A 24,393-nucleotide genomic window follows, 5' to 3' on the forward strand; every position below is an offset into this window, starting at 1 on the left:
CTGAGTAGTAAATACCTGGATACGCACAAAAGATTCATACACTGGATTTAGTTACAAAGTGGATTTTGGAATAAGATGGGTCTATTCTGAATCATTTATGATATAGTAAGAAACCAATTATCAAGTATTCAAATATTGCCAAAGTCCACAATCATAATGTGCTATCAGATATGATTTTAACTAAAATTACTCTTTAAGTAGAGCGAGAACCAAGTATGGTTGTAAGAGAATATTTCAAAAATGTCTGGAGAAATTAAGATTAATAATACTTCTCCACTAAATCCCATTTTTGAGATTACTTAAATCTAAAGTAGCTGCTATAAGCAGTTTTGTACTGTAATTTTTAAAATGTTATAAGCATATTTTAAATATATCTTAGAAGGTATAGAAAAGCTCTAATAGAACTATTCTGAGAGCCACATACATAATTTAAAATTTTCTGGTAGCCACATTAAAATTATAAAAAGAAATAGGTAAATTTTTAATAATGTATTTAATAATATATTTACTTTAACCCACTATATCCAAAATATTATTTCAATATGTAATCAGTATTAAAAGATCGCAAATGAGGATTTCACATTCTTTTTTCCTTAGTAAGTCTTTGAAATCAGTATATATTTAATTTACACTGACAACACATCTCAATTCAAACTAGCAACTTTTTAAAGGCTCAGTGGCCACATGTGGCTAATGGCTACTGTATTGGACAACACAGGTATAAATAATCAAAACCCATAGGTAACTCATGTATAAATAAAACATTTTAAGTGTCATGATTCTCTATTATGTTTCTGTATCTGCTTTTTCTTTACATTCCTACAGCTCTATTTAGTATCACAGGACACACCCCCTCCCCTGCCCCAGCACTTTCGGTATCTGATTCTTGATTCTTGGTTTGGATTATCAGTGACATCTTTTATAGTTTTTTGCAAAGTGAAATTCCCAAGGGCCTGAATTCAAGTAATGAAGTGTTAAAAGTGTCATGATCCAAATCCTTTACATGTACTACCTGAAAGACTTTTCTCTCATGTATCTTAGGAAATAACCTTTGTGAAAGTCACATGTATATTTATCTTTTTATATTAATCTTGCATTTTATCCAAACAAGTATAGTAGATATTTTAATGTAGAGTCCAGATAGTAAAATCAGAGTAGGTAAAAAGTTTGATTTTTGGCTTGGTATATGATGGTGGGATGTCCTGCATTAATAAATTTCATCTGAAGTCTTGTGATGCTTCTCTGAAATTTGGTTTCAAATATATATTTTTTAAAATATGTTTTATAAAGTCCTTTAGTTAGGCTAAAATTTGGTTTTACTGAGTTTTCATATTTAACAGTGATATTGTACAGTTTGAGTTTTGAAAATGTTATATAGCTTACATAGGATTTATGTAAACAACTTTTTATTTTGGTAATTACAATTCAACTGAAGACTCCTGTTTTGGATTTCTTGGCTGCAACTGGCAAACGCTATTTATTAGATTTTTTTTTTTTTAATTTCTAATTTCTATTGCAGTTAGCCTTTTTTTTTCTTTTTCATTGTATTTCTGTATAACTGTATGTAGTTATATATATGTATGTGTTATATGTAGTTACAACTATATATAACTGTGTATGTGTATTTATATAGAAATATATATCGGCATACCATGTAAGTAGATATAGGATAATGAGAGATTTGAATATGAAGGTAAAGAAGAAGGCCATCAGTAAGGGTGTCAAGAGAGATTGTCCAGCCATCAGAGTAGGAGATGCCTGCCTCTTAAGCAAAGTTGAAATGATGGGGGGTGAGGCCAGGTGGAAGAGAAAAGAAGCTTTTACAGTCAGAGTGGTACTGACTCGTCCTCTTTGACAGGTTTTTGTGTGTTTACACCTTCTAGATAGTCATCATGTTGGAATATATTTTTAACACTTGAACTTCCAATGTCTGTTTGGTAGTTTTGAAAGATACAAATATGTACTTGAAGGATGTTATCCAGATTTAGAAGTTAACTCTTTGAATCAAAGTAAATAAAGCTTATTGTAAGAAAAGGGCTGAAACATTTATTAAACTACTGTGTTAGGTTTTGATTCTCTTTACTTATTGAAAAAAAAAAAATCTGTTTGACCTGAGCGAAACCATTTACCAAGCTCTTATTTTAAAATGTATGGGCATTGATTTTAATCATTTAGGCAGAGATAACAATGTAATGATTTGATAGTGTATGAAGTATAGATTAAGTGACTCAAGGGGAAAGACTACTAGTGAAATGAAAGTGTAAAAATTAAAATATTATATCAGTTTCTTAAAAATTTTAAGGCATTTTATTGTATTCTTAAAATATTTACTGTTTGCCTCTTAACTAAGATGAATATCTTTGAAGGGGGACTGTTGGAGAACAGTCATTTGAAAATTAATTCAGTAAGAACAAATATAAAATTTTTAAATTATTTAAGGGTATTTGTTAAGCTCTCAAGAAAAAGATGTATTTTAAAAGTGGGAGAAGTTTTTTAAAGCAATATATTTCTATGGTTTTCTTGAGCTATTTGGATAGAAACTGCACCTTTAAAAGCTAACCATTTGGGTGGGGTACAGATTAAGATTATATAATTATAATTTTCAGTCATTTAACTTTAACTCCAAAATATGTCTGCTGTTAGTATTAAAATATATTAAACTTTTATTAATCTTATTCAGTTACCCATGTTAATACATTTTGGTTTTCCTACCTTTGCTGTTGGTTTTCAAAAACAGCAACAAAAACTGTATCCTTAAAGGTGTTTCTTTCTTTATTAGAGCACTTGCTTTCAAAGAGTGGCGGGGACTGCACTTTTATTCATCAATTCATAGAATGCCAGAGTGAGTACAGAGTATTTTTCATATTGATTTTAATGAAGTCAGGGTCTAAATTGAAAAATGAGAGGAATAATTAACATCTCAACGTGTTTGTTATGGTAGAAGTGCACAAAGGCCATCTTCAGACAGCAGTGGTTCTTTTCATACTGTTTCTCTCTCTTTTTTTTTTTTTTTTTTTTTTTTTGCGGTACGCGGGCCTCTCACTGTTGTGGCCTCTCCCGTTGCGGAGCACAGGCTCCGGATGCACAGGCTCAGCGGCCATGGCTCACGGGCCCAGCCGCTCTGCGGCATGTGGGATCTTCCCGGACCGGGTCACGAACCCGCGTCCCCTGCATCAGCAGGCGGACTCTCAACCACTGCGCCACCAGGGAAGCCCCTGTTTCTCTCTTTTGAGAAAAATGTTTCTCTTGTATTTGCCTTCACAGATGGAGGTGAGCATTTCATATTGCCCACAAAAAAGAGGCAGTTTCAAGCTTTTTAAGTAAAAAGTATTACTGAGTAGGGAATAAAATAGAATGTCAAGCAACGAAACCTCTGTCTGGATACTTAGGAGATAGTAATAACATTAACCTGTTTTACTTAAGTTCTAGTTCTATCACAGGCTTGGGTTTTGAGATTCTTAGATAAATATCTTAAATTATTAAATGAAGTCACAAAAATAGTGATTTCGTTTGGACACTCAGATCTGGAGATAGCCCTTAGGGTAGCAAGAGCTTTCTAGAGAAGAAGTAGTAATAGATTGTCCTACAGTGTGACATCTACTACCTACTCTGGGGAAGTTGTACAAGGCTAATTTTAATAATATTTTAAAGATAGGTTGGCTTTTGAGGTGATTTAGAACAAAAGAATTCTGAATGCTGAATTCTGAACAGAAGAATTATGTATTCCATCTTTCTTGAAAATCATGTGACTGCTTAAATCTGTAACAATCACAAGGTTGTGTTATTCTCTTAGTTTCTTAGTAACAATTAAAGGTCACTATGTGTAGTAAAGATTCATTGATGAAATCTATACTTTTTCCTATCAGCCACACATTTTGTCAGGCATTTTTTTCTTCCTGTTTGCTCTCTCTTTGAAATGAGTGGTTTTCCAAGTATTTATGCTCATGAATTCATTTTATGGGTGTGCATGCATGTGTGGTTACTGTTCCACCCTTTGCTCCCACCCCGCCAATCTCAAGAGCATTCGTGGATCACACCTGGTAGTTATAGCAGGCACAAACTCAACAGATCACATGTTATACTCCTTAGAGATGCTTTAAGGAAACATGGAATTTCATTTAGTAGTTTTAGAAGAACTTCTGTTTTTGTCCATTTTAGAGACTATAATGTTGAATGTAAATTTAATATTACTTTGAGCCAAATTGTTTAATAAATATGGCACATTTCTTTGTTCTTTAACAGTTTTTTCATAAAGCAAAGATTAGTGCATCTTTGTTACCTTCTGGTTACTAAATCTCATTTTTACAGGCAGCAGACGCAGGGATTGGGGCAAAATAATTGGTACCCACTGAAACCAACTAAAAGTAGAATATGTAATCTAAAATATAAATCTTTAGGAGAAGGGTTTTATGCTTAGTTATGTGACCATTTTAAAATAAGTTATTTTTATTTTGAGCTTTTGAGATTTATATTTTGAGCCTAAAGAAATAAGAACAGAGAACTATCAAAATAATGTTTTACTAAGTTACAGTTTGCAAAAATCATTTAAAGTATTATTATAAAATGTGCAAAATATTTAGCTGTAGTTTTAACACAGAGCAATGTTTGTTTTAAATAAAGAAAAAGATGTTTGGAGATTTTTATTGGGTCATAGTTATGGGGGCAAATAAACATTCAGAGATTGAGCAGAAGTTATATAAATTACAGCAATCCCCTCAGTGAGGATATTAGCCAATAAAATAATGTTTACAAGGACTATGTAATGGCATGGGTAAATGCTAAATGTGATACACAGAGGGGAAATGAGAATATAAAACCCTGTTTTTTTGGACAAAGAGTGAACCAAAGAACAGAAAAAAATAAAATATAAGCATTCCTAGATATCTGAATCCACTGGGTTCTTAAGTATAAATAGTGGAAGTTTGGATTGTAAATTCAGGTAGCTAGGGATATAGCTTGTTATCTGAATCTGTTTGGTTCCTGAGTTTTGGTGGCAAGTAGCAAGAGTTGTATCTCAAATTTTCCAAATCTGTTTGGCTCCTTAAATTTGGATAGCTGGAGCTGGCGTAGTAAGGGTTACCTCTGGTTTGATTTGTTCTCATTTTCATTATTTTATGACATTTTTATTGTTTGATGACAAGGTGCCATTATTGAAGTTGTCATGCTTAATAATAAGTACTATGGCAAGCTAGGCAAGTTCAGCAAAAATCTTACTCAAGTGAACTTTTGAAACAATTTTGGATTATTTTGTGACAAGCACACATAAACTTTTTTGCCATTATTTTCATTGATAGACACTTGAACTTATTTATGATCTTGACAATGAAGTGTATATTCTGTAAGCAGTAATACTTCATAGTTTTGTTTCATCTTTTAAAAAGCAAATATTAAGTACCTAGCTCTCATTATTTACTATGCTTGTATAGTGTAAATTCACTTGGTGTTTTAAAAATTAGAAAGCAAATAGTTCACTTCCATAGGAGTCATGCCTATTTTATTATTTTTTTATTTTTTAAATTTGTTTATTTATTTATTTATTTATGGCCGCGTTGGGTCTTCATTGCTGTGCACGGGCTTTCTCTAGTAGTTGTGGAGAGCGGGGGCTACTCTTCGTTGCGGTGCGAGGGCTTCTCATTGCGGTGGCTTCTCTTGTTATGGAGCATGGGCCCCAGGCATGTGGGCTCTGGAACGCAGACTCAGTAGTTGTGGCGCATGTGCTTAGTTGCTCCGCAGCATGTACGATCTTCCTGGACCATGGCTCAAACCCGTGTCCTCTGCATTGGCAGGCAGATTCTTAACCACTGCGCCACTAGAGAAGTCTCATCATGCATATTTTAAATATATTGACAGATTTTTTTTTCAGTTTATGTGTATGACTCCGTAAGAGGACAATTTGGTTGTTGGCTCTCTCCATTTATAAGGTGATTTTGAGGAAATTAAATGGGTCAGAACACATTTCAATTTATTTTCCTTTTATGGTAAAACAGACTGTTCCTTTTAATTTTCTTTTAGGAGAAAAGCTTTTTAAAAAAATATTTATTCATTCATTCATTCATTTTTGGCAGCATCAAGTCTTAGTTGAGGCACGTGGGATCTTCTGTTGCGCGCGTGGGCTCCTCGCTGCACTGGGCAGGCGAGTTCTCTCTAGTTGTGGCGCTCAGGCTCCAGAGCACGTGGGCTTTGTAGTTTGTAGCACGCAGGCTCTGTAGTTGACGCACCGGAGCTCAGTAGTTGTGGCGCGCAGGCTTAGTCGCCCCGCAGCATGTGGGATCTTAGTTCCCCGACCAGGGATGGAACCCGCGTCCCCTGCATTGGAAGGCAGGTTCTTAACCACTGGACTGCCGGGGAAGTCATAGCAGAAAAGCTTTTAATCTCTAGCATAGAGATTGGATTTTGAACAGATTTAAATATAACCTTTTGCATAATTCCAGAACTGTGAAGTAAATTTTCTATTTAAAAATACATCATATAAGATCTAGAATTAACAAGTAACTTTAATAAAACTTACTAAAAAGTTTTCGCAAATTTTCTTCTTCAGAGATTCAGGCATGAAGTTTGGTTTAAGCAGAACTCCACATACCATGTTCCCTGTAAATTTTAGTCACTCAAGGTTTACCATATAAACTTCAATGAATACATTGAGACTTTTGTATGCTTGCTAAAGATGCTTTCTGAGTTAAAAGTTGTACATCTCTAAATCTGTTTCGTACATATTTTGTGAATCCTACCACTTGATTAACTTGTATGCTGAGTGAAAGGATGAAGGGTGTAAAAGGTAGAGAAGCTAAGGATGTAGAGGCCTGCCATCACTTGGTGGGCATGGAGTGAAAAACAGCCTTCTCTGCACTGCTTCCTGCCCCTTTGATTTCTCTTGCTACTGTTTGTCGCGGTGTCTGGGTGCCAGAGAAACTTTCCTCTGAGGTCTGCTTTGTAGAGACAAACTGCCCACTCCCCCAAGGGCATCTGCCTTTTGATGATGGAGTTAAGAGTCCTATGAAATAAACCACATGTCTTTGTATTCTTAATCCATGCTTACTATGCAACTTAATCATTTTTACTATCATATTAGGCAAAAGTCTAATTCTCTTAATATTTCATGTCTTATTTTTTTTCCTGATTAAAAAAAAAATTCTCTCCCTGCCTCCCACCCGCATTTTGAAATTACAGTCACTATCTGTGTATGATTCTCTCATTCCATCCTCTGTGCTCTTAGGGCTTTGCTCTCACATAGAAATTGCCTTATTTGGAGTAATGCATTGAATCAGTGTTGCTCTTGTGACTGTTTACTTTTCATCACTCTATGAGATCAGCCTCTCTGAACAATTTCAGGCTTATTCTGATTACATATTGTACTTGAAACAGAGTTTTTTTTTTGTTTTTTTTTTTTTTGCTGTACGCGGGCCTCTCACTGCTGTGGCCTCTCCCGTTGCGGAGCACAGGCTCCGGACACACAGGCTCCGCGGCCATGGCTCGCGGGCCCAGCCGCTCCGCGGCATGTGGGATCTTCCGGGATCGGGGCACGAACCCGCGTCCCCCGCATCGGCAGGCGGACTCTCAACCACTGCGCCACCAGGGAAGCCCCTGAAACAGAGTTTTAAATTTTCATCTTTTAAACTTTTATTTCTCTAAGCCAAAGCAGTTTATTTATGCCAAAGAATAGAAAACACTTGGTGTGGTTCCCTTCTCTTAGAAGTTAATGTCCCCATTACAGGAAAACTCTTGAGTTTAAACTAGATGTTGCTAATTTTTAATTTCTTTGTTCTTAGAGTAGTTGTTCTATGTAAGATATATTGGAGGGGTTTTGTTTGTTGTTTATTTGTACCAACCATCTCCCCAGTCAGCTAGCTTTCCAATATTTCTGCCAGATTTTCTTCCAGTATAATTGCACAGAAGATAGTCTTAAATTCATGCCAGTAGTGTTTTGGTATATAGACTGTTCCTTTTTAAAAAAAAAATCCATTTCTGTATTCTGGAAATTGGTTAATTTCATTGAATTTTAAATGTCATTGAATTCTAATTTTTTTTCTTTTGTTCTTCCTTATTCTTAGATTTTAAGGCAAACAGCCTCTGGAACTGTTTTTAGGGAAAGGCAGATTATCTTCTGTAATAGGAATTGCTTTAAGTATTTTGCTGCAGAAACAAATAACCTTGTGAAAAAATCTCTATTATTCACATTAACAACCTCTCAGAGTCACCCTGTGCAGTTCTAAAGCTTTCTTTCTACTATGTGAGCTGCTATTCTCTGAAGGGAAATAAATTGTTGGCTTGATGTTGAATGCTGATTGTTAATTTTTCCTTTGGTTGTATCTTTTTTTTTTTTTTCCTTTTTTTTTTTTTCTTTTTGCGGTATGTGGGCCTCTCACTGTTGTGGCCTCTCCCGTTGCGGAGCACAGGCTCCGGATGCGCAGGCCCAGCGGCCATGGCTCACGGGCCCAGCCGCTCCGCGGCATATGGGATCCTCCCAGACCGGGGCACGAACCCGTATCCCCTGCATCGGCAGGCGGACTCTTAACCACTAGCGCCACCAGGGAGGCCCCCTTTGGTTGTATCTTGATGTTAATTTTTTAAAATAAACTTATTTATTTTATTTATGTATTTTTGGCTGCGTTGGGTCTTCGTTACTGTGCGCGGGCTTTCTCTAGTTGGGGCAAGCGGCAGCTACTCTTCGTTGCAGTGCAAGGGCTTCTCATTGCAGTGGCTTCTCTTCTTGCGGAGCACGGGCTGTAGGCTCGTGGGCTTCAGTAGTTGTGGTACGCGGGCTTCAGTAGTTGTGGTTCGCGGGCTTAGTTGTTCCACGGCATGTGGGATCTTCCTGGACCAGGGCTCAAACCCATGTTCCCAGCATTGGCAGGCGGATTCTTAACCACTGCGCTACCAGCCCCTTGATGTTAATTTTAATCTCAGTTTCTTAGCTGTATTTCCCTTAATGACCTTCTAAGTAACATTAGCTCATTTTCATGTATGATGTTTAGAGTTGGATCAGAGGAACCTTTATGTGAATTCTGATTTTGTCCCTCATTGGCAGTATGACTCTGGGTGGTATGATCTCTTCAAACCTCAATTTCCTCATTTATAAAATGGGATGGTAGTACCTACTTCATAGGATTATGAGAATTAAATGAGATAATGTTTACTAAGTGCTCTAAGTAATTCCTGGCACACAGATATACATGTTAACTAGAAGGTAGAAAACTTTTGCAGGGGCGTGGGGCAGAGTTTGGAGAGGGTGTTAGTGGGAGCTTTCATGCTGAAGTAACTTGTTTTCCTGCTTTTTATTCCCATTTTCAAGACAGTGAAAGCTAATTGATCTAGCTTTATTGCTCCTGTTAAAGTAATATGTTTCCAACAATCTAGGGATTGTCTAACTTTTAAATTACCAATATGCATGCCATTTTAAAAATCTGGTCTCAAGCACATTATTTTGATGCCTTAGTCATAACATTTTCTTTTTAATGAAATCTAACTTTGAGATTTAGAAATATTCTCCAGGTTGGCATTTACAACAGCAGATTGTGCAGTTCTTTTTTATTCTTCTACTCTTCTGTCTGTTTAAGATCCCTAGGGAGCTGACATCAGTATATAGTACTGAGTTTATCTTCTGCTTTCAATTGGTTGTAGCTGTCATGTGAGGAAAATGGCTAAGAACTAGGCATACCTGTGCTCCCTTTGAGCTTCTTTCGTTTGCCTTGTTTCTCACTTTCATTTTGCGTCACATAGTAATACAGATAGTATATAATATATTTTTATCAGCCAAGAAATAAATTTGGTTCTCTTCTATTCAATCTTTGACAATATTTGGCAGTTTCTGCAATTCTGTAATATGTTTTCTGACTAAACAAAGTGCTTTGGTGATGGTTCTCAAATGTTGTCAAACTTATTATACCCATCAGTTATTTTCCTTGATAGGTTCCCTACAGAATACCTAAACACGTATATCAGGTGCAATTCAAGAATGTTCGCAGCAGCAGTATTATTCACAGGAATTCAAAACTGGAAATAACCTGAAAAACCATCAGTAGTTAAATGGATAAAAAACACTGAGGTATATAGGATGAATAAAGTTCAAAACCACTAAAATTATATTATTTATTCACACATATTTGAGTAATATGACTATAAAGAAATGCAAGAAATTAAATACCATAGAAGTCAGGATAATGCTTACCTCAGGGGATTTTGATTGGAAAAGGAAATGTGGAAGGCTTTGGAGGTGGTGGTTAGGTTCTGTTTCTTAATTTGGGCAGTATTCATACAGACATTAACTTTAAAAAAATGTTATTAACCCATACCTTTGTGTTTTGTGCCCCTTTCTAAGTGTTGTTTCATAATAAATAATAAATATGGTTTTAAAACAGGGGAAAATGAATAATAATCTCTCCAGAGTAACCCTCAAAAAGAGGGAGTTTTAAAAAGGAAAGAAAATCTTGGGGACTTCCCTGGCGGTCCAGTGGTTAAGACTTCACCTTCCAATGTAGGGGGTGCGGGTTCTATCCCTGGTTGAGGATTAAGATCCCACATGCCTCGCGGCCAATAAAACCAAAACATAAAACAGAAGCAGTATTATAACAAATTCAATAGAGACTTTAAAATGGTCCACATCAAAAAAAAAGAAAGAAAGAAAGAAAATCTATCTTTCATTTGTGCCAAGGCAAATAGTTCTTTCAAGACCTGCAGTTATTGGGCTTCCCTGGTGGCGCAGTGGTTGAGAGTCCACCTGCCGATGTAGGGGACACGCGTTCAAGCCCCGGTCTGGGAAGATCCCACATGCCGCGGAGCGGCTGGGCCCATGAGCCATGGCCGCTGAGCCTGCGCGTCCGGAGCCTGTGTTCCGCAACGGGAGAGGCCATAACAGTGAGAGACCTGCGTATCGCAAAAAAAAAAAAAAAGACCTGCAGTTATTATTATATGGAAGTTCTTTTTTGTCTCTGAGGGGTCTCTGATTTTCAGTACTTCTTAAAAGAGTTGAGGTCTCCACCCCAAGTTTGAGAACTAGCGGTTAGAAACTTTTTTTAAAACAATATTCTTTTCCTTAATACTTTAATCACAGGCCACTAATGATTTGCTAGATTGGTAATATAACCTTAAATAATTTCAATAGTGATAATAACAGCAGGTAATTATTATCTAGAGCTTAATACTGGTACTGTTCGAAACTTTTTATATGTATTTAATCCTTAGTTTTTTAGAATGAGGAAAACATTCAAATAATTTTTCTAAGTTTGAACTCTTTAAACATAAATGCCTAATTCATTCATTCAGCAAATATTTATTAAGCATCTACTATGTATATACCAGGCATTATTTTAGCTTTGGGAGGTATAGAAATGAACAAGATGAAGATAGCTTTGCCTTCATGGAATTTACATTCTCTTGAGGAGATAAAAACTAATAAACTAATAATATGTCAGGTAGTGATAAATCTGCTGAAGAAAAAATGGAAGGTTATAAGACAATAGGGAGTGATAAAAGTACTATGTAGGTCTTGAACAGATTTAAGACTAAGCTGAGTGAGTTGTACATGTGTCTGCAGAAAGAGTGTGTGAGATGGAGAGAAACCATATGAAAACCCAAGGCAGGTCTGAAATTGGAGTTTTAGAATAAAAATGCCTTTAAAAAATAAATAAAATGCCAGATAGTAAATATTTCAGGCTTTGCGTGTTAAAAGGTCTTTGTTATAGCTACCAGACTCTGCCATTGTTGCGGAAAGCAGCCATGGACAATATGTAAATGAATGGACCTGGCTATGTTCCTATAAAACTTTATTTCCTGAGGTGGCAGAAGGCTGGATTTGGCTCTGTGGGGCCATAGTTGGCTTATAGACCTTGTAGATCATGGTAGGGACTTAAGATTTTGTTCTAAGGGTGAGAGAGTTTTGAGCAATAAATTACTCCTAATGTATGTTTATAATTTTTTAAAGGTGGTACTTCAATCTTCAACATCCTAGAGAAAGATTGGAATGGCTTTCAGAACCTGTGTTTATACTATTTCATTATTTGCTGTATTCATATAACAAGCTTTTGTGGAACCTGTATTATGTGACATAATTGTGTTGAGAATTAAATTATTAATAAGATGCCTCCCTGCTTTCACTAGACCCTAAATTCCTAGATTTATCTTGGTAATCCATGAAGAGTACCTAGTACTGTATCTGGTGCATAGTAAGTACTTGAAGGAATGAGTATATTCCTCAAAGAGTTTGTAGTATGTTGGGAAAGGTGGACATAAATAAATAGTTGCAGTATAGCTTAATAGAGATACAAATGAAGAGTTATGGAAGAGGAGAGATACCAAATCCATATAGGAGAAAGGAAGAGAAGATAAATTCAGTTTTGGGGGGTGAGATTAAGTTCCTCTGGGATTTCTGGGTGAAGATGTTTGAGAAGCAGTTAGGCATTAGGGTTCTGGGATGTGAGAGAGAGAGAGCTAGACTAGGCATCAACATTTAGAAATTATTCAAGTGTAGCAGGTAGTTAATGCTATTAGAAAATAATTTTTGAAATCTCAAAAACTAATGCTTTCTTTTTTTCTTGCTTGGCAGAACTTTAAAAATTTGTATTCTGCTTTCCCCCAGTACAGACAAGTGCTGCATTGGAAATCTTTGTACAAGCCTCTCTCTTTCCAGTGTGATATACAGAAGAGGGGTTGTGGGGTCAAAGGGTATGTGCTTTCAACATTTGGATAGTTCCTGCCAAATTGCCCTCTTTAAAAAAAAAAATGATACTAATTTACACTTCCACTGTGAAAGGGCACAAGATTACTCATTTACCCACTCCTCCCAGTACTGGATGTTTGCCAACCTGATGGGCAGATAATGCCGTGGCGTTGTGTTAGTAGGTAGACCGAGAATTTTTCATGTTTACTGGACATTTGCATTTCTTGGCCTGTAAGTTCTGTGTTCCTGTTCTTTGGCCTTTTTTCTCTTGTGTTTGATTTTTTCTTACTCATTTTTGGAAGGCATCATATCTTTGCCTTCTCCACAGGCTCTTTCCTCATTTCTTGTTTTATTTTTCTCTGTAACTGCCATCTGACATACTATTTGTTTATTTTTTTATTGCCTGTCCCTCCCCGTACCATTAGAATGTAAGAATCAGGAGGGCAGGGATTTTGTCATTTGTTCATTCTAGTGTTTCCAGCACCTAGGACAGTGTCTGGCATATAGTAGGCACTCCCTAATTAATTGTTCAATGAATGAATGAATGGAGTGAATAATAACCTTTTTTTAAAATAAATTTATTTATTTTTTATTTATTTATTTTTGGCTGTGCTGGGTCTTCGTTGCTGCATGTGGACTTTCTTTATTTGCAGCGAGTGGGGGCTACTCTTCGTTGTGGTGCACGGGCTTCTCATTGTGGTCGCTTCTCTTGTTGCGGAGCATGGCCTCTAGGCGTGCAGGCTTCAGTAGTTGTGGCGCACGGGCTCTAGAGCGCAGACTCAATAGTTGTGGTGCACGGGCTTAGTTGCTCCATGGCATGTGGGATCTTCCCGGGCCAGGGCTCGAACCTGTGTTCTCTGAATTGGCAGGCAGATTCTTAACCACTGTACCACCAGGGAAGCCCGAATAATAACCTTTTATCTGTTATTTGTTTTTCAAATATTTTTTCCATGTTTGCACTTGCCCTTTTCCTTTGTTTATGGTGAGTTTGATCATATAGAAAGTTTTAATTTATATGATGTCAAATCTATCACTTTTTTCACACGAGGCTTTTGAAGTCTACATTTTGCCTACCTCCCCTCCCCCTTTTTAAACCCTGTGTTCCCTTCATTCACTTCTCCCACCTCCCACTCCCCTCCTCTGGCCAACCATCAGTCTGCTGTCTGTATCTATGAGCTTGTTTTGTTTTGTTTTTTTTAAGATTCCACATATAAGAGAGATCATATGGTCTTTGTCTTTCTATGTCTGACATAATTCACTTAGCACATTGCTCTTGAGGTCCATCCATATTGTCACAAATGGCAAGATTTTATTCTTTTTATGGCTGAATAATATTCCATTATATATACCTACCATAATTTCTTTATCTATTCATCCATTGATGAACATTGTTTCTTTACCTTGGCTATTGTAAACAATGCTGCAGTGAACATGGGTGTGCATATATCTTTTCAAGTTAGTGTTTTTGTTTTCTTCAGATAAATACCTAAAAGTGGAATTGCCGCATCATATAGTTCTATTTTTAATTTTTTGAAGAACCCGCATACTGTTTTCCATAGTGGCTGCATCAATTTACGTTCCCACCAACAATGTACCAGGGTTCCCTTTTCTCCACATTCTTGTTATTTCTTGTCTTTTTGATAATAGCCATTCTAACAAGTGTGAGGTGATATCTCATTATGGTTTTGCTTTGCATTTCCCTGATGATTAGTGATGTTGAGCATCTTTTCGTGCACCTGTTGGCCATCTGTATTTCTTCTTTGGAAAAATATCTGTTCAGATCTTCTGCCCAATTAATCTGATTTTTTTTGTCTTTTTTTTTTTTCTTGCTGTTGAGTTGTACATACAGATTTAGATCATAGAATAAAGGAAAGTCAGTGAAAAGCTGAGAAGGAAGGAATGAGCAGGCACATAAAAGAAGTAGGAATGAGTAGTATCCTAGAAGTCAAAGGAAAAGAGTTTTAAAACGGAGGCAGTAAACTTTTGATTAAATATGGTGAATGGATCCATTCATAGTAAAATATTATAAAAGACATAGGACACAAGGACAAAGAGAATGAGAGTAGAGACTAATTTTAGAAATATAAAATGATCAATTGAGTGGTAAGAGATTTTGGAGGATGGGGAGTAAGTTCTTAATGAATATGAGGTTTTCTTTTGAGATGATGAAAATGTTTTGGAACTAGATGAAGTTGGTGCTTCCATATTATCGTGAATATACTAAATGCCACTGAATTGTTCACTTTAAAATTAATACACTATGTGAATTTAACCTCAGTTTTTAAAAACAAGACCACATACTGAGGTATATGAAATTTAAGAACACCAGGGATAAAGAAAAGATTCTGAAAATTGCCAGAGAGAAACAAAGGATCTCATACTGTATTATTAATCATAATAAAATTATAATATAGCAACAAATAAATCCTGAAATCATAATGGCTTAATTCAACAAACGTTACTTTTCATTTATGCTACATGTCCATGGTGAGGGAGGACACTGCTCTATATTGTTACTCAGGAATCTAGGCTAATCTGAACACGTGGTTTCTAGAGTGGGGGGAGAACAAGTGTAGAAAAATCCTACTGTACTCTCTTTTAAATGCTTCGGCCCTGGCTAGAACCAGTCACATGGACCTTCCTGAGTGCTAGGGACTTGGATTGTGCAGTCTTCTCAGGTGCCCAGAAAGGACAGGCAAACCAGGCGTTGCTGAGCACAAGAAGCTTCTACAGTGCATAATGAGGAACAAGAGTCAGACTAGCATTAGACTCACCTTCCAGTATGAAGCTAGAAGATAGTGGAACAATGTTTTAAAAATTCTGAAGGAAAATTATGTCCTATGGAATTATATATCTGTCAAACCAGTCAAATGTTAGTAGAACACTAACATTTTCAGAGGAACAAAGTTACAAAACATTTACCTTCTATCCACCTCTTATCAGGAAATTATCAGAGGATATATTACATTAAAACAAGGGAATAAAACAGGAAGATGAAGATTTGGAATCTGGGGGCAGGGGATCTTGTACAGGTTACAGCTCAGACTGGAGCAGGAAGATTAAAGGGCCGGGAGACGGGAGAGACAGGGATATATAATGTGATAGACTGCCTGATATGTTTGAGGATATTGAGAGTTTTATGGTTCTATAAGAACTTGGGCTGTGTTTGAGATATATTTTTAAAAATTAGCAAAACAAAGGAGGGCATTGTAAGTTCCCAAAATAGTAAATGTTGTACAAGGAAAGAAATATAATTATCGTATATTATATGACTCAGGTATAGGTAATAGTCATAAATACTGATTACAGATGGACAAAATGTAACTCTTATGAGGATGATAATAGGATATGAGAGCATAATCATCTGTAAGAGATTGTCAGTAAATAATGCCTAAAATGGAAAAATTAAGAAATAGCAATGTATTATTTAGAAATATAAATGTAAATACCAGAAGAAATGGCTAAAAGTTAAAAGTTGTTGTTTGTAGGAAGTGATTTTTCAAGAATGGAATGGAGTAGGACAGAGGATGGGTAAGACAGCTTATGTTACATATCTTGTAGGGTTAATGCCTTTTTAAATCATCTAAATTTATTACTTCGACTTCCTGTTTTTCAAAGAGGCAGGAGCAAACAGTGCCACATGCTGCAAAGAGCCTATGTTAAATGAAAATTAAGAAAAGGAACCATGGGCTTTGTCAGATAGGTTATAGTGATCTTGGGGCCGTTTCAGTGGTTCAGTAATGGGTGTAGACCAAGTTGCAGTGGGTTGAGGGATAGAATAGAAAAATTATTTCACATACTGCAAAGTGTAAAATGAAGGAGACCAACTGACATATAGGATCAGATAATGGTGTATACAGAATAGATATATTATCCTCCTGACTGAAAGGCAGAATATGAAAATCCAACCTTAGCTAAATTATAAATAAACTACATTATACATTTGCAGAGAATCCCCCATAAAACAAAAGCAAAAAAAATTTTTTAATTTCTTTCAATAATTAGCTCTTCTAAAATTATTCATTTTACTGAAACATGTCATATAGGCATCTCTTCTAAATTGTGTCAATAGGGAAAAGTAAACTGTTGGTATAATATAATTTGTATTACTTCTTTATTTAAATGAAATACCTTCTCAGAATTCCTTTATTTCAACTTAATATCCTTGATTTAAAGAGGGTTGCTTTGTTTGTTCTGAGTCCTTTTTTAAAAGTTCAAGGCTTTTAAAATAAGGTGAAAGCTAATGAAAACTGAAGGCAGTTCAGTTCCCTTACCCTCGGATTTCTGCATTAACCTGATTGGTCTAGTATCGTTCCAGTTCTCTTAGTTCCCCTTCCAGGTTCAAGTTTTTGTTCAAGCCTAGTCATGGGAGTAATGTTATCATCTTTAAATTTGGTCATGGAATGTGTTACACTGCCCAGCTCAGGGAAGTGCTTGCTACTCAGTTTGGGCTTCGATAGTAACGTTTATTTTCTTTGGCAGAGAAGCTGATCGTCGAGGGGCATCTGACCAAAGTGGTAGAAGAAACAAAGCTTTCAAAAGGTTCGTTTTCTGTGGGTTTCTGTGGCATTTTTCTGTGGGTTTTGACAACTCTTTTGGATAATGAAGGTTAGTATACATTTCCAAGGTCATAGTACTTTAATCATCAATTTATGTCTTATAGCTCACAAAATGGCAATCCAGTAACAATATCAGATAATAGTATAAAATAGTTGGAGTTCTGTTTTAAGAAGGATATGTTCAACAGAAAGTTTCTTTTTAAATGGGTATATATGTATGGGGTTTTTTTTTAATGCTTGGAATAGGTTTCGTTAGGTATTAAAGATTTGTTGCAATCTCTCTGTCTCACTTCCAGCATTATTTTCAGCTTTGATCTCAAAATTTTAATCAAACGCAATGTAAATCTTTTTTGAAACAGGTGAAAAATGCTTGCAGTTCCATTTTGTTGGTTATCATACCTTTAATAGTCCTTATGATATTTAATATTATCTTAATTGTTAGCATTTCAATTTGACTTAAACAAAAGTGATTATGTAGAACCTTATATTTTTTAATGAACAGTCCTGTAATTGCTTGAAGTAATTTATTCTGCTGATTCTTTTCTGTTACAATTGTCAGGCTTAGAGAAGAAAAGTGAGTTTTAAAGCATCATATTGTCAAGTCACTTTAATGTATAGGGAAATTGTGCAAATAAATTTAGTGGGATATGCTCATTATTCATTCTAGGACTTTCATCAGAACATACCAGTATAAAATTTAAAACTAAATTGACAGTCATTTTGGTTAGCTAAAGCAATGAGCGATAAAAGTTTGCAGTACTCCATTTCATTACATTTTGTTTTATGAAAGTAACTGGATCCATTTGGCTTTTAAAAATATTTAAAAGGATAGTGTTATTTCATATATCTGGTGGCTTCCATTTGGAATTTTGTGCATGGCAGATGCCATATTTGGAGAAAGAATGCATAAAATATGCATCACTAATATTGTTCTGGCAAACAGGCATTGAGTTTCAGAACAGTGAACTATTTTTAGTACGTATGGCAATTTATTTCATCTTACTAAAGTGAGATGAGAACAGATTTTAAAATAGCTTTTACTTCACCACCTAAATACCTATTTAGATTAGTTGGTTAAATAGCCAGGACTTTGATGTAGAAGTAGAGCCTTAGAAAAAAATCAGTGCTTCTTATAATTAAAAGTATCTTGCTACCCAAGTGCTTCTATAGTGCTTCTATATTTCCTTGAAATTATGTGATGTCATTATTGAAAAAGAAAATCTTATGATTTCCTTTTGAAATCTGGCTATAAAATATGTATTGAAAGTTTTAAAGAACATGCTTTTTGACCTAGCAATTTCACTTCTAAGTTTTTATCTTAAGGAACAAATTGGACAAATGTGCAAGGGCATTTGTTTGTGTTGTTTTAAAGGCAAAAAAAGGAAAACATAAGTGTCCAATAATAAGGGCATTTATTAAATAAATTATGGCAAGTAAGTCCATGCAAGTGAATAGAATACATCCTTTAAGAATGATAATACAGGGACTTACCTGGTGGCGCAGTGGGTGGGAATCTGCCTGCCAATGCAGGGGACACAGGTTCGAGCCCTGGTCCGGGAAGATCCCACATGCTGTGGAGCAACTAAGCCAGTGCACCACAACTACTGAAGCCTACGTGCTCTAGGCCCCACATGCCAAAACTACTGAGCCCACGTGCTGCAACTACTAAAGCCCGCGCACCTAGAGCCCGTGCTCCGCAACAAGAGAAGCCACCGTAATGAGAAGCCCACGCACCGCAAGGAAGAGTAGCCCCCGCTCGCCACAACTAGAGAAAGCCTGCACACAGCAACAAAGACCCAACGCAGCCCCCCCAAAAAAGAATGATAATACAGGGAATTCCCTGGTGGTCCAGTGGTAAGGACTCGGAGCTTTCACTGACCGGGCCCGGGTTTGATCCCTGGGCAGGGAACTAAGATCCTGCAAGCTGTGCAGCGTGGCCAAAAAATGAATGATAATACAGATGTTTTATATACCCAGAGATACTTCTATCAGCAGTCAACATTTTACTGGTATTTCCCACAGATAGCATGCAGAGGTACACTAATCCTTGTGACAAACTAGTTGGCTGAAATAAATTACATTTTAAATGCTTTATATCTGGCTATAAAGTATTTTCTTTTGGGTTTGGCTGGATTGTTTTATTTTTAAAATGCTTTCATTGCTGATGTTTTTAATGGAATTATATTTAAAACTGATTTTAAATATCAGTTGTTGGAAATTGCCAATTACCAGCTGTTACAAGTCTTGGTAGTATTTCCTTCAGGTATTTCACCTAATGAAAAATGTAATCATAAGTTGCATATGCCTTCTTAAGTCCTAACTCAACTTGCAGTTTACAGTAGATTTCAAGGTGGAAGTAGAAAGAATACAGAGTAGGTCAAACAGTAGCTTTTTGTGTGCGTGTGTGTGGTACGCGGGCCTCTCATTGCTGTGGCCTCTCCCGTTGCGGAGCGCAGGCTCAGCGGCCATGGCTCACGGGCCCAGCCGCTCCGCGGCATGTGGGATCTTCCCGGACCAGGGCACAAACCCGTGTCCTCTGCATCAGCAGGTGGACTCTCAGCCACTGCGCCACCAGGGAAGCCCCAAACAGTAGCTTTTAATTCTAGGTTCTACCAGTAACTAGCTATGTGCCCTCAGGCAACTTACTTTAGCTCTTTAAACCTCAGTTTCCTCATTTGTAAAATGGGATTGACAGTATATAACTTAGAGGATTTTGTGGGAATTTAATGAAATATTGCTTATAAAGCAGGAAGCACTGGTCCGTTGTCCAACAAATGTTAAGTCTCCTTTTTTTTCCCCTTGATCCTTGACCTTGCTTTCTTTTCAAATAATGGTTCCAGTGGTGTAGGAAGTGGTCTGTGTTTGTGTTGCCCATCTGTCGTTATGTCTGCTTGAAGATATAGTGAAAATATTCACCTTATTGTAGACTTGCCAGTTTGGGAACAGTTTTGGTATTGATGTTGGTAGCCATTCCTCCATTTACTTCTATATACTATTGGTATGCATTTTAATGATTAAATACTGCACAGAAAATCAGCTAGTAATGACTTTTAATACTGGGAAGTTGGGTGCTGCTTCGTAGCTGAAAAGTAGATGTTTTGAACAGTAGAGACTCTACCACACATTTGTTGTGTCCTGTGTTTCACCTTGAATAGATTTTGTTTGCCTCCATTTAATAATTCTAGTACCAGGACACAACAGTGGTGAACCATGACTTGACTTGCTAAAAGCTTGCCTTCTTACTCAAAGTAAAATTGTGTCTCTAATGGTCCTCTTTTTAGCGCACCTACTATGTACTGTGCACTGTTCTATGCAATGGGATTATAGCAGTTAACAAAACAAAAATTCCTGCACTCATGGAGCTTATATTCTAGTAAGATCTTAATGGAAGATAGTCCCACCTCTAAGGCAATTTTACCTTCCTGGCTACTACTCCAAATAGGAAATAAAAGTTCCTTCTAAGCCAGAAGAATACTTTTGAAAATACGTTCCTCTTGGTTTACCTCTATATCTTGATCATAAAATTGCCAAGAATGTTAAAATTAGGAAAGAGTCATTTTTGTCTTTTCCTTTTTGTTCCCACAGTGGTTTCGTTTCTTTCTATATATAGACAAGATGTGTTAGCCTGCCTTATTTGAGACTGTAACTTAGTGATCAAAACTAGTACATTCAGAAATGTCTGACTATAGTACACTATGAATGCACCAGAGGTCACAGATTAGATTCCCATGGACCTCAGTAATCAGTGACTTCACTTCTAATCTAAACTCACTGTCTCTCCCCAGTTGGCCTTTGAGAAAGGAAGCAAAAGGCTTCTTGTAATCCATCACTCATTTCACAAGTGAAGCCATAAGTTCTAATGTATTCTTATATGGAATAGCCATAACAAGTTATATTTTAATATTAATTATTTTGACAGTATTGGTTTTAGATATGTTTCTGACTGCTTCTAAAATGAAAAATATCTCTTGATTTAGTTGATTATGAAAACAATATATGTTCGCTATAATTTTTCAAACAATGTATAACAATGTGAAGTTAGAAAATAAATGTTCATCCCTGCCTTCAGAAATGACCATGGTATCTCTGTTGTAGATCCTTCTAGACTTGAATGAATATATACAACAAAAAATTCATAGCTAAGTGTATAGCTATTTTCAGTCTAAAGGGGATCATCTTTGTACATGGCTTAACAGACTTTACTTTTACTTAATAGTAGTGAATATATCTTGGACATTTTCCATTCCATAATGAACAATGTTGCAATGAACGTCCTTATGTATATATACTATATGTTGCCTATTATTTCCTTAGGAAAAGTACTAGAAGTGGGTGTACACATTTAAATTTTTGATACAGATTACCACAAACAGTATAGTTAAGTGCGTAACATTATAAAAAGTGATGATATGTTTAGTGAATTTATAATCTCACTAAGGAAACAAGATATATGTATACACAGAGAATGATATAAAATAGAACATGATTAATTATAAAACCCTATGTCCCAGAGAAGATAAATAAAAAGGAGCAACATGCTGGAGAAATGAAGACTTCCTTAGATGTGATGGAGCTTAAGCTATATCTTAATATAGCTTGAATAGGCCAAGTAGTGAGAATGGTCCTTGAGTTTAAGGAAATATCAACTCAAGCAAAGAATTTCAGGCCTGTGGTTCAGGTACAGTAATACTTTCTTTAGATATAAAAGGCTGTTAATTTTCTTGTTTTAAATGTTACTTTATAAAAGACAATGGTGATTTTTTTAAAAAGAGTTTTTATCATGAGTATAAATATTACTAAGGCAACCTAACTAGTGTTTTTATATAATAGAACCCTTTTCTTTCCTCATCTTCATACAGTATCCACATTGTCCTGGGAATTTTGCTATATTTGTTGCAGGTCTCTGAATACTTTAGCAAAGCTTGCTTCGTTTTTGTTTCCAGTTGGCCAGTGGACAGCCTTGAACAAAAACCCCAGCCCTCCTCTGCACAGCAATCATGATCCACATTATAATTTAATATGAGCTACGTGTAATAACCAGCATTCCATTTTGGACTAGAGTGGTGAAGAAGTAAGAGATTCAGTGACCTCAGTTAATTTTAAAAGTATTTTGCATACCAGTAGATTTAGAGCACTCATAGCCTGAAGCAGTTTTATTGATATAAGCTATTTAATTATAAAGAGATTCTACTTTTATTTATTTATTTATTTATTTATTTATTTACTTCTTAGAGAACCAGGCAAGAGCAAAGGAATCTGATTTATCAGATACTCTGAGTCCAAGCAAGGAGAAAAGTAGTGACGACACTACAGGTGAGTTTTAACCTAATATTTATAAATCTGTAGCTGTTATTGTTACCTACCAAGCAGTTTAGGTATGCAGGTTAGTGTGGGTGGAGATCTCAAAGTTTGTGTTTGGGGGAAAAAGCAGTACTTCTATTTATCAAGTCACTCCCTTGAATCTTGGATAAATTTAAAAACTACTTTCAATGATGCAAATACAATAGCTGTATAAATTTCAGTTTTTTATTTTGATAATGATAGCTTGCTAATAGAGTTTACTGTTTATAACTATCTTTTCTCCCCCCTCTGTAGACGCCCAAATGGATGAGCAAGACCTAAATGAACCCTTTGCTAAAGTGTCCCTATTAAAAGGTATTTTAACTTGTTTTTAAGACATTTTAAACCAGGGCATCAGATTCACCCTTTGCCACAAAATCATGTATTATATGATGTTTTAAGCTTTAGTTAAAACTAAGTTTTAACTTAAAAGATTAAGATAGGTTTTCTAAAGTAGCAGGAACTAAAATTTAAAATGTTGATGTTGGTGCCAGTGCTTTAAAGAAAAACATTTAAATTGTAAAATAGTTTATATCAATAAAAGTTATATGAAGGCAAGGCAATAAGTGGTAGAATGTGAAATGCAGCTGTGGTTTTTTTGTGTTTACCTTGATGTCTCTGATAGAAACTCATTACGACTTTTAATGTAAACTAAAAATAGATTAAAATATTAACTTTCTTGAAAGAACTACCCGTTTGCTCTGTTATCATATGGTAGCAGTTGTAAATTTCCTCATTTTCTGGCCCTCCTCATTCTCCAGTAAATATCCCCAGGTTCTTAGGACTCTTCTAGAAATTTTGGGTTGGACTAAGATGAGCAGTGCATATAATAAATTATCTCACTTGTGTCACTTCTAAATAAGAAGTACATTTATTTGATATTTACTTGTTTAGAATGAAATGGGTAGGAATTAAATTAGCATTTATAAAAGTGTTTTTAAAATAAAGTGCCTGGGGATGGCTTATTGATAAATCTGTGATTGTCGTCATTTAGTCTCCTTTTTTTTTTGCAATCATGACAACAGCTGCTACACCAAAGATTCATTTTTAAGTGTTTTGGTCCATTTCTCATTTAGAGAAAATTGTTTGGTTTTTTTTTTTACATCTTTATTGGAGTATAATTGCTTTACAATGTTGTGTTAATTTCTGCTGTACAACAAAGTGAATCAGCTATATATGTATACATATACCCCCATATCCCCTCCCTCTCCCACCCTGCATTTAGTCTCTTTTATAATTGCCTTATTATACACAAGAAAAGTTGACATATAAGTTCAGCTCACTAGGTTACGCATTTTAGTAGCAGTGGACCAATACCAGGCAACTCTCGGAAATTAGCAGCAAAAGCAGCCTGTGGAGGTTTCTTTGTATAGAAATGCCTTTGCTTCTGGCTGGGCTATTAAGGGAACTCCCAGTACAGACCCTAAGTTTTGGATTATATAAGGAAGCCTTAGTTTCACCCTGAATGATCCTGCTGCTCTCCTACTTGTATAATGATTGGGATTGGGGTTGGTTAACCAAGAGATTACCCAGATTCTCTCGAATTCCTTAGTCTGGGCATCATGGCCTTCTCTTTTCTCCCCCATGGATACTGAAGCTGACATGGCTCTTTGAGCCACCTTTGACTGAATTCCCGTACCAAGGGAAGCCCTGAGGATTACTGGCCCGGGCAACCAACTGCCAACCTGTTTTTAAGTATGATAATAGTTTCCAGTATTCTTACCGATCTGCACTCTTCTCAGGTGACCTTTGGTGTTTACGAGACATGCCTTTTTTCTAGTGTGGTAATAATAAATCTAAGTTAATGTGTGTACAGGCCAGAAATCTCATCTTGGAGCATTT

General features: G+C 36.0%; 1 protein-coding gene across 15 annotated transcripts in view; it reads left to right on the top strand.

Annotated features, from left to right (window-relative positions):
* SLMAP (sarcolemma associated protein) overlaps positions 1–24,393 on the top strand; it is a 145,679-nt gene that overhangs the window by 94,987 nt on the left and 26,299 nt on the right. For 8 of the 15 annotated variants that reach the window (XM_060109005.1, XM_060109008.1, XM_060109007.1 and 5 more), the window contains 4 exons: positions 2,780–2,842; positions 17,135–17,194; positions 22,444–22,524; positions 22,807–22,866. In XM_060109005.1, the coding sequence (XP_059964988.1) occupies positions 2,780–2,842; positions 17,135–17,194; positions 22,444–22,524; positions 22,807–22,866 (264 nt within the window). The remainder of the gene's footprint in view (positions 1–2,779; positions 2,843–17,134; positions 17,195–22,443; positions 22,525–22,806; positions 22,867–24,393) is intronic. The other 7 variants (XM_060109013.1, XM_060109017.1, XM_060109018.1 and 4 more) reach the window with 1 other exon arrangement.

Source organism: Mesoplodon densirostris, chromosome 10, assembly GCF_025265405.1.
Source record: "Mesoplodon densirostris isolate mMesDen1 chromosome 10, mMesDen1 primary haplotype, whole genome shotgun sequence".
Classification (NCBI taxonomy): domain Eukaryota; kingdom Metazoa; phylum Chordata; class Mammalia; order Artiodactyla; family Ziphiidae; genus Mesoplodon; species Mesoplodon densirostris.